This window comes from Balaenoptera physalus, assembly GCF_965194825.1.
Source record: "Balaenoptera physalus genome assembly, chromosome: 5".
NCBI lineage: Eukaryota > Metazoa > Chordata > Mammalia > Artiodactyla > Balaenopteridae > Balaenoptera > Balaenoptera physalus.
The window spans coordinates 67,245,137-67,258,635 of NC_138884.1; the positions used below are offsets into that span (position 1 = coordinate 67,245,137).

The window sequence follows — 13,499 nt, forward strand, 5'->3', positions numbered from 1 at the left end:
AATATAAATATGATGTCTGAAATTTTATTTAAAATCCTTCAGCTTTTCATTTTCAAATGTATATTGGTTAAAGCAAAGAAAATACAATGGAGCAAAGACAGTCATAAGTGGTGCTGAAATGACTAGACATTTACATGCCAAAAAAAAAAAAATCTAGACCTAGAAATTAACACTCAACACAAAAATTGACTCAAAATGGATCACAGACCTAAATGTGAAACACAAAACTATAACATCCTTAGAAGATAACATAGGAGAAAACCTAGATGACTTTAGGTATAGCAATGACTTTTTAAATACAACACCAAAACACAATCCATGAAAGCAGTAAGTGGTAAGCTAATTTATTAAAATGTAACACTGCTTTGCAAAGACAATGTCAAGAGAATGAGAAGACAAGCATAGACTGGGAAAATTATTTGCAAAAGACATGTCTGATGAAATACTGTTATCCAAAATATTTTTTTAAAAAACCTCTTAAAACTCAACAATAAGACAAACAACTTGATTAAAAAATTGACCAAGACCTTAACCAATACTTCACAAAAGAAGATATACAGATGGAAAATAAGCATATGAAAAGATGCTCCACATCATTTGTCATCAGGGAAATGCAAATTAAGACAACAACATGATACCACTATACACCTATAGAATAGCCAAAATCCAAAACACTGATGACACCAAATGCTGGTGCGGATGCGGAGCAATGAGAACTATCATTCACTGCTGATGAGAATGGCACAGCCATTTTAAAAAGACTGACATTTCTTACAAAACTAAACTTACTCTTACCATGTGACCCAGGAATCATGCTCCTTAGTATTACCCAGAGGAGTTGAAAACGTATGTCTATACAAAACCTTGCACAGGGATGTTTACAGCAGCTTTATTCATAATTGGCAAAATTTGGAAGCAGTAAAGATATCCTTCAGTAGGTGAATGGATAAATAAACTGGTATATGCAGACAATGGGAGAGTATTCAGTGTTAAAAAAAAAAAAGAGCTATCAATCCATGAAAAAAACATGGAGGAACCTTAAATGTATATTTAAACCAATCTAAAAAGCTTATATACTATATGATTCCAACTCTATGATATTCTGGAATAGCCAAAGCTTTGGTGACAGTAAAAAAAAATCAGTGGTTTCCAGAAGTTGGAGGGAGAAGGATGAACAGGAGGAGTACAGAGGATTTTTAGGGCAGTGACAACACTCTGTATGATACCATAATGATGGATAAATGTCATACATTTGTCCAAACATAGAATGTTTCACACCAAGCAAACTGTAATGTAAACTGTGCACATCGGTTGATAATGATGTGTCAATGTAGGTTCATCAAATGTAACAAATGTACCAGTCTGGTGGTGGGTGTTGATAATGAAGGAGGTTATGCATGTATTGGCAGGGAGTCTGTAAGAAATCTCTGTTAACTTCTCCTCAATTTTGCTGTGTACTTCACACTGCTCTAAAAAAATTGTCTTAATGAAAAATAATCATAGGTTGGTATTCATGTACTTTCTGTTAAACCAATAATTAATATATTGAATATATTTCTTCTGAAACACATGTATATTATCCTTTTTAAAAAATGGAATCACATATAAGTGGGTTTCATAATAAAAGAGTAGAGATTAGGAATTAGAATAAAGTTCTATAATTTTATGATCATAGTAATATAAATTATCATAAGTTATGACTTAATGAATGCTGAGACAGTATAATATTGGCTTATATTATCAAATAGTATTTCAGTGTGTGTGATATACCTTATCCCTTAAAGTAGAAACTAACTCTCCAAAAAGAAAAAAGAAAAGAAACTAACTTCCCAAGATCAGAAGAGTTGATATATTTCACAGGTGAAACTTTTTGTAATTATATATTTAGCCTAGATTTTCCTTATTCTTGAAATATTTACTAAGGTAAAATAAATATAACAAAATTATAATTATTGTTATTATCATTATTATAGAGAAAAGATAGCTGAAACTCAAGCTTAAGAGTGTTAGAAACATTTTAGCAGATTCTGTTTCATATAAATTAGTAAAATGATGATCACATTGCTTAAATGATAAAGTTATAAGATATTAGAACTGCCAATAATTAATAATAATGCATATAAAAATGTAGGGATAACATATGCAGAAAAAAGATAGATTATGGTCATCCTCTAAAAATATTATGAGATCATAGAATAAAGGTTACTTGTTTTTGCTGTGGAAACTAAAAGTATTTTACTCTGATAATATGACAGCCTGACTACTTGATTGATGGCTACAAATTCTATATTAGGGCATTTGTCTGCTGTTGTTTGTTTTTCTATAGACACATCATTTTCACTATTTAAAGCAGAGAATGCTTAACATGATGAAACTTGTTAGGAAGAGCAAGATATATATCTCCCTGCAAGTTGGTCTCCCTGGAACCTTTGTTTTGGTCATTGGCCACTGGCATCTTTGCCACAATGCCAACATGATATGACTGAGGCACAATACAGTCATCTCCCCTTATCTGTGGGGGATACATTCCAAGGCTCTCATTGAATGTCTGAAACCTCATATAGTACTGAACCCTATATATATCATGTATTTTTTCTTAACATACATACCTATGGCTAAGTTTAATTTATAAATTAAGCACAGCAAGAGAATGTCAGAACAGATTAGAATGGCCTGAGATTTCATCATGCTGCTCAGGATGGTGGGCAATTTAAAATATATAAATTAATTTCTGTAATTTTCCATTTAATATTTTTGGACCTCAATTGACTATGGGTAACTGAAACCACAGAAAGTGAAACTGCAGATAATGGGGAGGGGCTACTGTGCCTAGTAGTAAACAATAAGAATCTTACTGCTGAAATTTTATATATTCTGATCCAATCATGTCTTTTAATCTGCAAACAGTGGAATTTAATCAGGAATATTTTCAGAAAAATCTGTGGAGTACAATGTGATGCATGATATGTCACTTCTAATATATTAACCAAAGTCCTTTGTGGTTTATTAAAATTTAACATTCCCCACATTGTACATTGTTAAATGTTTAGGTGTACTGATTAAAAATAAAATTGTAATCTCAACGAACTGAGAGTACAAAGGGTGCTGAAAGAAGTAAAAATGTTTTCATTACATTCTGAATCAAAACATTTTTTAAACGATGATTTTTTCCATGTAAAAACTGTGATTTTTTTCAATTCTGTTAGCTGGAAATTTCACATTTCTTATTTATCCACCTAATGATAACTCTGAAGAAGAGAGTGGACTATTGAATGACTTTTCAAATGAATGCTAGTGTGAAGCAACAAGTAGTCAATAAAGTTTTTATAAAATCAAGCACAAATGAATATTTTAAAATTTACTTTAAGCCACCCATATGCATCCAGGTACAAGTCTATTTGAATTGTTATCATTTACCATTCTAATGTTCTTTCTCACTTAAAACACTTTACCTAGTGGCTTCTTTTACTTTTAATTGTGGTAAAAAGAAAAATAGCATAACATTTACTATCTTAACCATTTTTAGTGTACAGTTCAGTAGTGTTATGTATATTCATACTGTTGTGCAATAGCAATTTTAAAATCTAGACCATCTTGTTCTTCACAACTAAAGCAATTTTGATAATATCTGTGGGTTGCTTACATTTTGGATAGCATAACCTGCTATTAATAACATAGTATGTATATATTGAATACATACTTTGCATTAAATCAGGTAAGGTGTATATGACAGACAAAGGAAACAGTCCTATCTTCAGAGGCTACATGTTGCAAATTCAAACAGTATTAGCCCAGGAGATATTGTTAACCCTGAAGCTCCTTAGAGGGTCATAGTGGTCTACTAAACAGGGACAACTAGTGGAGTGTACATGATTAAGAGGTCAGGTGACAGACAAGCAACAAGTGACTTTGTGGGGCAGTACTGCTTACATTTTCTAAACTGAGCTGAAACCAGTCAGGAACCATACTACTACCCTTGCAGTGGAAGGGTTGCTACTGTGTTAGTAAACCTGGAATATATAAACCTATGCCAAATCTATCTTCAGTGATATGGCTTGTCTCTTCATGCTGTGAAAATTTACCTATTGTATCAAATACAAAGCAGATAATCAACAGGACCTGATTAACAAGGCAATTTGAACATAACTATCAAAAGGGATCAAGAATACCTTCAAAATCTCTACCTCAATGTGACTCATTCCTTTGATTCTACATATGTCCACAACAGCTTCTTTCATTGTTAAAATACAAAATTTCTTCTTCTTACAATTAGAGTAATAGTATATTTTTGGATCTTTAGAATCAATATATTACATGGATATTTGTATATCTGAAAATGTATTTTTAAAAGAGACCCAAGTATATCACACTGAAAAGGTTGAAATGTTTTGCAGATTTGTGAAGCTGGAAATCATTTCATCAATGTAGTGTTGGCTCATCCCAATCACACAGGTTAGTCACTTTTTTTAATCTCCTCTAGAGTGAATTATGCTAATTGTTATTTTTTAAAGCAATAGTTGGAAACATTTAAGATTAGTATTCCCCAATTATTGCCCTTTTATGCCTAAGTTTTCAAAATATTTGAACTGTATTATATTCCCTAATTATGGTTTCGCTAAAGTGAAGTGTGCATGTACAAACACATACACACACACACACAATCTCTCTCTCTCATTTGAATATATGCAGAAACAAACATGATTAAGAAGTAAAGAAGTATGAAATCCTTTGATGAATATCCACATTTCTTAGCTTAACTTCCAATTCTTCATCTAATTTGCACAGTATGTTACAATCCCACTGTATTTCAAATGACTTCTTAAACTTTTTCTAATAAAAGTGAATTTTCTCTGACAAATTCAATGGCAGCTAAATAGCAATGTTTGGGAGAACATTTTGAATTTACTGGTTTGCCAAAAGATTTGAAAAAATTTACAGTGTCTATATAATTTAAAGGTATTTTTGGTAAATCAATACTCTCATTCAGGTTAAATTATAGGTAGGGATTCACAATGGCTTATTGTACATTGTACATAATTTAACTATAATTTCCAATAGCAATGGTCAACATTTGGATTTCATGTTTTTATCAATCTAGTTGCAAATATAAAGTTGTGTCTGTCTCTTCAAGTTTGTTTTAACATCTACCTGAATTTCTTAACATTTTCTTGTCTTAAACAGTTCTGGCAGGCTGGGGAAATATATGAAACACTTTCCAGAATACTTTTTCCTATAATACATAAAATTACAAAAGAAATTTATTATATTAGAATATTTGTGAACACATAAAAAGCTGTAATATATATAATAACATAAATGTTTTGATTCTTACATTACATAACACTTTGATCAGTACCATATTGATGACCATAAATTATATATATGGAAATCTAAAACAACTGTAATATTATTTGAAAATATCTCTGCCTGAAAAAAATTAACAGAATAATGCAAATAGTATTGTGTTTTGTTGTCTGCATTTGTATTGAAGTAAATCTTACATTTTATTAAGAGGTTAAATGCCATTTTTATCTAATCCAAATTCATAGATCTACTGATTTCTCTTTGGAAGCATGTGAAGCCCAGATGAAAAACTTCTGATAGTCTGATTTTTTTAAGTATAGAAGCAGAACACAATACAATTTTATAAAAATGCTAACATTGCCAAAGTTATGAATATCACAACTTTTAGTCTTGACCCTGACCCTCCAACAATGTGACTTTGCTCAAGTTTCTTCATCTATCTGGAATACGCAGTCATTATTTGAAAATGAAAATTTTAAATCATCATGTTTTCAAAGTCAAACTTTGGAAATGTTTATGTGAGAAAGACTTTTCTATGTGTGTGTGTATGCTTTTACTCCACCCTTTACCTTGCTTTGTACGTTGCTCTTGCCAAGCCAGAAGCCAATCTAATCTTCCCTCCTTGATTAATTGGCTTGGTCTTTTGCCTCTAGACTCAGAACACTTTTTCTTTATCACTAAAGTCTATTAATTTTGTACAGAGTTTTGTAGGATGTGTCTTAGATTTGATAATTCAAGATCAATTTTCCCAGAGACATGATGTAATCTTCTAGTAGGTTGACTCATGTCTTTTTTTAAATTCTAGAAAGTTTTCTTGTATTATAGTTGAAAATTTGGTTTGTTACATTGTGGACTGTGAGGAGAGGGTGGGGTTACGTTACACACGTGTTACATCTGCCTCTATTTTATATATCTATCACTTTCTGTTTTTAGCTTTTTGGTTTTTTTTTTTTTCACTGTTTTTGTTCATCTACTTAATATCCCGTATTCTACTGAACATTCTACCCTTAGGCAAACTGAAATATGTACCATATTAGTAATGTGATTTTTTTCTTTTTCTACAATTTAATTCTTGAGAAGAATCAACTATTTTTTTGTTCCTGTTTTGTCCATACCTATTTTGAGTTCTGGGATTTCTTAACGGTTATGTTCTTTGTTACCTGCAAATGCTTCTGTGTGTTAAAATTTTTCTCTGTTTTAATTTTTGGGGGAGTTATTTTTATCAGTTGGAAAAAATTCTGGCTTTCGCTTTTATTCATATAGAAGCCTTATGTGAATATTGATCAACTTATGTTCAAGTGTGTAGATTGTCCCTGAAGAGAAATAACAAGTGTTTTTACAGATGGGGTGATTGAAGTGAAGTCTCTAAAGAATAAAGTGTGCTCTGGAGGGGATGGGGTGTTTCATTGTGTCTTTTGATCCTCTGTACACTCCTTTGTTTTCTAAATTCCTTAATTCCCAGAAATACTACCTTCTTTCCCTTCCCCTCTAAGCCTCCGAAGCATTTTCTCCTTTCTTAGAAGCAGTGCCCTCTAATATGTAAACCTCCGGACTCACTACTCTCAAATCATTTCATTTCAGTTCTCTGTATCCAGTGTCCTGATAACCTCAGGTCTCAGACCTTTTCTCAGAGTAAACCCTCTTCTTCTGATCATGAATTCTTGATATCTACATACACAGTGCACTCTTTTTCCTTACATAAAATCCTTATCCAACTCTCAGTTCCTGTGTCAGGTCTAAATGAGTCTCTGTTGCTCTTGGATATTTATTTCCCCACTTACATATTAATTGAAGTTTGTAGTAATATCTGTACCTTAGATATGCTTTAGGCATGAATTACGGATTGGGGGACCATTTTATATTGACTGTTTAAGCAAGATGTCACAAAATGTGTTTCCCCAGAAAACACAATTTGATATAGAACACATTTTTAAAACGCTTATTACAAAGTACTGAAAAAAAGGGAAGAATTGTGCCTAGTAGGAAACTGAGTTGTGATGTCTGAAGGGTGGCCTCAGTCATTTCTCTAGGGTTATTTGAAACTAGGATAACCCTTCTGAGTTACCCTAAGTTGGAATGACTAGAGAAAAGGTAGGTTGGATTTCTGGCTCCCTGGGAATGGGGAAATTATCTAGGATAAGGCAGTTCTCTTTTGTCAAGGCCATCCTTTCAGAGGGTATAATAGGTGAAAGCTTTCTGCTACCAGCAGAAATTTAAAAGAGACATATTAGTGGGAAATTACACAGCCTTCACTGCTGCACATGGCCTTGGTCTAACAACTGATTTGCACCATTTTCCTCCTCCACAAACTTCTAGATTCCCTTCACCCTCAACTGACACATTTAACATCTCAGGGATTATCTGTGGTATGACATGGACCCTCACTTGAGGGTCCTTATCAGGACATGGACGTGGCCCCTGTCCATGGGTCAAGGGAATACCCGAGATGTCCAAATACTAGAGGCAAAATATACTCTTCTTACCCCACTGTATAACAGCAGGTTTACCTCCTTTTCATGATCAGGATCAATTACTCTGCCAAGAGTAGTGATTCATTCCCCACAACACTGGGGTCTTCAGGTTTTAAGATCCTTGTTTCCAAGTGGGGAATTTTCTGTCATGGGACGTGGGTAGATTCCCATTCAACTATAAACCTTATCTTACAGATTTAAAGGTGTACTTTGCCCTAAGTCAGCATTTCAACTGTGCCTTCAACAGATTAGCCAATTAATCCATCAGGTTGGCAACTTTTTGATGATGCTGTTATTTGATATAAGAAATTGTTCCTTTGGTTATGGGCCCACTTCTGTACCTCCTTTTTGAAAAATGGATTTCTTAAAGTAACAGTGTATTGTGGATGGACCTAGAGTCTGTCATACAGAGTGAAGTAAGTCAGAAAGAAAAAAACAAATACCATATGCTAACACATATATATGGAATTAAAAAAAAGTGGTTATGAAGAACCTAGGGGCAGGACAGGAATAAAGACGCAGATGTAGAGAATGGACTTGAGGACACGGTGAGGGGGAAGTGTAAGCTGGGACGAAGTGAGAGAGTGGCATGGACTTATATATACTACCAAATGTAAAATAGATAGCTAGTGGGAAGCAGCCGCATAGCACAGGGAGATCAGCTCAGTGCTTTGTGACCGCCTAGAGGGGTGGGATAGGGAGGGTGGGAGGGAGACGCAAGAAGGAGGAGATATGGGGATCTATGTATATGTATAGCTGATTCACTTTGTTATAAAGCAGAAACTAACACACCATTGTAAAGCAATTATACTCCAATAAAGATGTTAAAACAAACAAACAAACAACAACAAAAAATAGTGTATTGTGGAAGAGATGTGTTAATTGATCAAATACTGTGTAAATCCTCAGATAATAGGACTGACTCAGGACCTAAAGGAAGGAAAGGGAAATCCATTCACAGAGTATGTGTCTTTTCCTGCAAATATGAATTGCTGCCTCTTTCAAAATAGAAGGTGTTCAATAAATCACCTTGCCCTCAGTTTACTAGATCATATCTGTGCAGAATGGTGCCTTGTTACGGTCTTACTGGTGTTCTTTATTGGTGGCAGTTTGGACACTTGGTAGCAGCAGTAGTTATATCTGCCCTGGTAGGTGGGAGCTCATGCTATTGAGGCCAAGTATAGCTTCCATCCCTGCCACCATACTCCATTCATGCACCCATACTAGCAATAAGTAATCCATTACAGAAACAGGCTGACAGTGACTGGCTAAGTCAAATTTTCTACCTGTTTTTTATTGTCTCTTCCACCACTGATGCTCCCTTTTGGGCATTAACATGTGGTACATATATCTTCATATTTAATAGCTACTCATATTCATGTGCAGTCTTGCAATCCTTGCTAGTTGTCCATTTGACACTGCCTGTTATTTTATGTATATTGTAGGTTGGATGTATTTTGTTCAACTACAGAGACTCTGCCCACTGGGAGAATTTACCCCTCACTACTGTCTTTTAGGGTGTGACCCCTAAACGTGACTCTATTGTAGCTGCTGTGCATTTTTGGCTTCCTCCCACATGCCAGCCAACTCATCCCTGAACTAAGCTCAAGGTCTTCCTCCTTTTCAGCTGGCCTGAAGGGATACCTAAAGTTTTCATGCATGTGAGTTAGGAGACATGGTGGCTCAACAGTGGTGTGTGACATGTCTGGATGCCTGGTAATGCAGCTTGTTTGTATCCTATTGCCTATTTATGTTTCATTCTGAATATATCACTTCTATCTTACAATGAATTATTACTAGTCTTACCTAACCTTATGACTTGGTACATCTAACAGAACTCAGTTTATAGTGCTCAGTTAGGACCACATGGTCACTTGGTGTCCCTAGAGTAGAGTCTTAATTATACCAGGATTCAATAGCATTCCAGGACTATCTTGTCAAAGAGATATAATTCTGTGCTACAAAGCCATGGCCTGCTCTAGAATACCAAGGTTCAGGATTGTGATTATTCCATTGGAGCTAACCATAAGTTCCACACATTAAATTTTTCCACCACTGATAAATTTAATATGTAGAGTCTACCTGATTATAAGTCCAAGTGCAGGAGTGCTTGCACTAAAACTTGAACCTGTTGCAATTTTCTGCCTTGTTCCCTACTAAACTTTCACAGCTTTTTGTGCTCCATGGTGTGCAGTTCAGAGGAGATTTCCCTGGTGTATAATATGATACCTGCCAAACTAGAAGAGGCCTACAAGGCATTTTGCTTCCTTCTTAATGATATGGGTTTCAAGTTGCCACACATTTTCTCTGTTTTGGAAAGGATGCCCCACAATCATTTGGCCCCTAAATCTTTGTAGTGTTTATTAGCAACACCCCTTCTGTGGACCACACATGTCATAGTAAGGCCACCAACATACTAGCCACTTCTTACTCATTCAGTATGAATAGCATAATGTTATTGATCTAGTGATTTTCAGTGAGATGCCCAACCAACCTGGGTCTTGAGCTATTTTATAGCAAAGGGTGGGAGTATTAAACAGTTATAGAAAAAAAAAACTGAAACTCTATGCTATTGCCCATTTTAAAGAAAAGTAAACTATTCTGGCCTCCCTTTCTACTAGAGATGGAAAATACATTTGTCAATTCAGTGGCTATATCCATAGACCCAAGTTCGGGTTAATCTGCTTTAGTAAAGATATCATATCTGGTAATAAATTGCAATGGTGGATAATGTGTGATCAAGTTTGCAGTACTCCACTATCACCCTCCTAAATACATCTGGCTTCTGCAGGACCTAAAGAAGTGAATTAAATGGAGATATAATGGAGAATATCATATAAGCATACGTTAGATCTTAAATGTAGCACTAATCTCTCACTGGGATGCAGATTGTTTATATTTACAAAAGAATGAGTGCAATTTCAGAGGCTTCCACTTGGATTTCCCCACTAGCTCTTGCCCCAAAGGCCAATAAATCAATGCACAATGGGATTATGCAAACTACAAAGTATGTATATCCCAATTATTCATTCAGTGTCTGGGGAAATAACCCCTGTGAAGCAGTGGACTGTGTTTAGCAGTCCTTAAAATGTAGGGATAGTCTACTCTCACTAGTATACAGTTCCCCAGACAGATGACCGTAGATAGTTTAGTGAAGTGATTCTAATGAATGATTGTGAGAATCCATATATATATATATATATATAGTTATTTCCATGCTGCAGTATTTCTCCCTGGGGTCCCAGACTGTTCTTCCATCAATGAGTTTAGTGTCTTACAACTAGTTTAAGTCCAAAAACTGGGAAAGAAAACTAGGTTTTTCTGTGTCACAAGACACATTGGTTATTTAATCTGCAAACCACATCTGGAAGAAATGTGTGTTTGTGGATCCTGACCATTCCACTACCTCCAGGAATTGAACAGTCATAAACTGGCTTTAACCCAAATTACCTTGTGTGCACATTCTGCATCTTTCTTTTGATGAATATATGGATGCTACACAAAGGTGTTTACATAAATGTTACCAAGAGAATCTGTACTGTTAAATGGCTTACATATTTATCCTTATCTTGAAATGAGCAATGCATGAAATCTGCACATTGCCTAATATATTTTTCACTTTGATAGTTCAACAATAGTTACAATTTTGAAAACAACATACTGACATTTCATTATGACTCTAGAATTACAACTAAAAGAGATTAGTTGATGTGCTTTCTGATTAAATCTTGCTATGGAGAATAAACAGTAATTTTATAATTCATATTTACTTTTACAAATGTCACAGCTCAAAGTTCAACTTGAAATCATTATAAATTTGTTATCCAAAATATTTCTCAAAAAAATTTGAAAGGCAAAAAGTAACTAACAAAAATCAAGTGACAATATGTTAAGTATAATGAGAGCTGTAAATAACAATCCTGATTACTGAGCAGAAATAATTTATATGGTATTTCTGAGTATTAACTTACTGATATTCACTGTAATCCTCTTATGAGTGATTTTCATACTTTTCTGATATAAATGACATAATTATGAACTTCCCTTTGGATTTTCACTAATTTGATAGAAAGAGGTTTGAGGTATTTAATAATCTCAACCAAAAATATATTCTTTGACACTAAAAGGAGAATAGGAAGAGGCATGCAATTGTGAAAACACACTTATGAATCTCAGTATGCAATACTGCTGCTCTACTTTGATAAAGTAATATCTATATATTGTTTGATTTTAAAACTTAAACAATTGATTATTGTGGTGATATTCTGTACTGTTACAGCAACATAGCTGTAGACATGGACAGAAAATGATAGGGATTCTATTTCAGTCAAAAGGTTATAACATTTGAAACTGGGTCTCTTCTGAGTAATTTGTGAAAAAGGTTTCTATAAATATATGATGACATTTCATGTGGTATATAGTTGTTCTAGGGAATTTAGAATTATACAATAAATATGTGATCAAATTTGCAATGTGTAACATCATTGACATTTTACTCTCCTTTTTAAAAGGAAATAATGCCTGTTTTCCAAGTCCAAATTATAACCCCTTTACGTGGATGTTTTTCCTGGTTTCATGTCCTAACTACACCTATGAGGTATGCTAGCTATGTATGAAAATAACTGAACTTTATTTGATAATATACTAAATACATGTGTTTATGTACTTACATGTATTATAGATTAATATATATATATGATAATATGTGTATATGTTTTGTCTGTAGATATAGGTATAGCCAGAGATATAGATGATGATATAGATTTCAATTTAAGTTATAGGCATAGGAAACTGGAATAGTTCAACCACAATTTTCCCTGCAGAATATAGAATATATGTGCATATATTTATCTAGATTTAAAGAAAATTTTATAATCATCATATAAAACATCTTGAGAAGCTTCAGGATTTTATTTTTATCAAAACTTTTGGAATAATGTCTCATTTTCTTATGAATATGATACTGTATTATGGGATTGTTTAATAACTTTATTATATTTAACAATGAAATTATTGTCTTTAGGAAATTTATTTCTACTTAGAATTTTCCTACTGTTTAGTTTTTAAATTACCTATTTAATGTCACAAGTGAACAAATTTCTAGACTGATTATAAATATTTGTTAATTTATGTTTTAATCTAACAGATTGGATCATGGATTAGTTTCACAGTCATGACGCAAACATTGCCAGGTGAGATCTATGTTTACTGACATTTAATTGAAGTAGATACACTTTTAGGAGAAGTGGTTTCTGAGAACAGATTGCTATAGTACTAAAATTAGGCATGTTTGTAAAGGGATTTTTTGCCTTTATTTTTATTTTGGACTTTTTTAGCAGTATTAAAATATATTGGAACATTATTTACTATGCATCTCTATATAATTGTGGCTTAATCCAAGCTAGAAAATGTAGTCCAAATATACTAAGCAACAAGTTTTTGTTAAAAAGAAGTGGTAATAATAATAATACACTTCATTTTAAACTCTCTCTTGTGCATGTGCACAGACTTGCATGTACTGTGTCTTCAAGCGTTCATATGCATCTGTGAAGGGAAAGCTGGGAGCATGAGTGTGTAATCTTGAACACTGGTCATTTTAACAGACAAGGAAGTTAAATTGTAATGAACTGTATGTATTAAAGGGATATGTGTTATATCCTTTTCTTCAATTCTTTGTTCCACTGTACAAAAATGTGGATTAAAATTAATGTTGCTTGTCGTATG

General features: G+C 33.6%; 1 protein-coding gene and 1 long non-coding RNA gene across 2 annotated transcripts in view; both read left to right on the forward strand.

The window, feature by feature from the left end:
* Positions 1-13,499, forward strand: part of LOC309661921 — an 859,734-nt gene that overhangs the window by 137,258 nt on the left and 708,977 nt on the right. The window lies entirely within an intron of this gene.
* The window catches only part of TECRL (trans-2,3-enoyl-CoA reductase like), a 132,122-nt gene that overhangs the window by 106,444 nt on the left and 12,179 nt on the right, over positions 1-13,499 (forward strand). Inside the window, exons 9-11 of the mRNA XM_082463894.1 lie at positions 4,395-4,452; positions 12,287-12,372; positions 12,922-12,967. Coding sequence (XP_082320020.1) covers positions 4,395-4,452; positions 12,287-12,372; positions 12,922-12,967 — 190 coding nt within the window. The remainder of the gene's footprint in view (positions 1-4,394; positions 4,453-12,286; positions 12,373-12,921; positions 12,968-13,499) is intronic.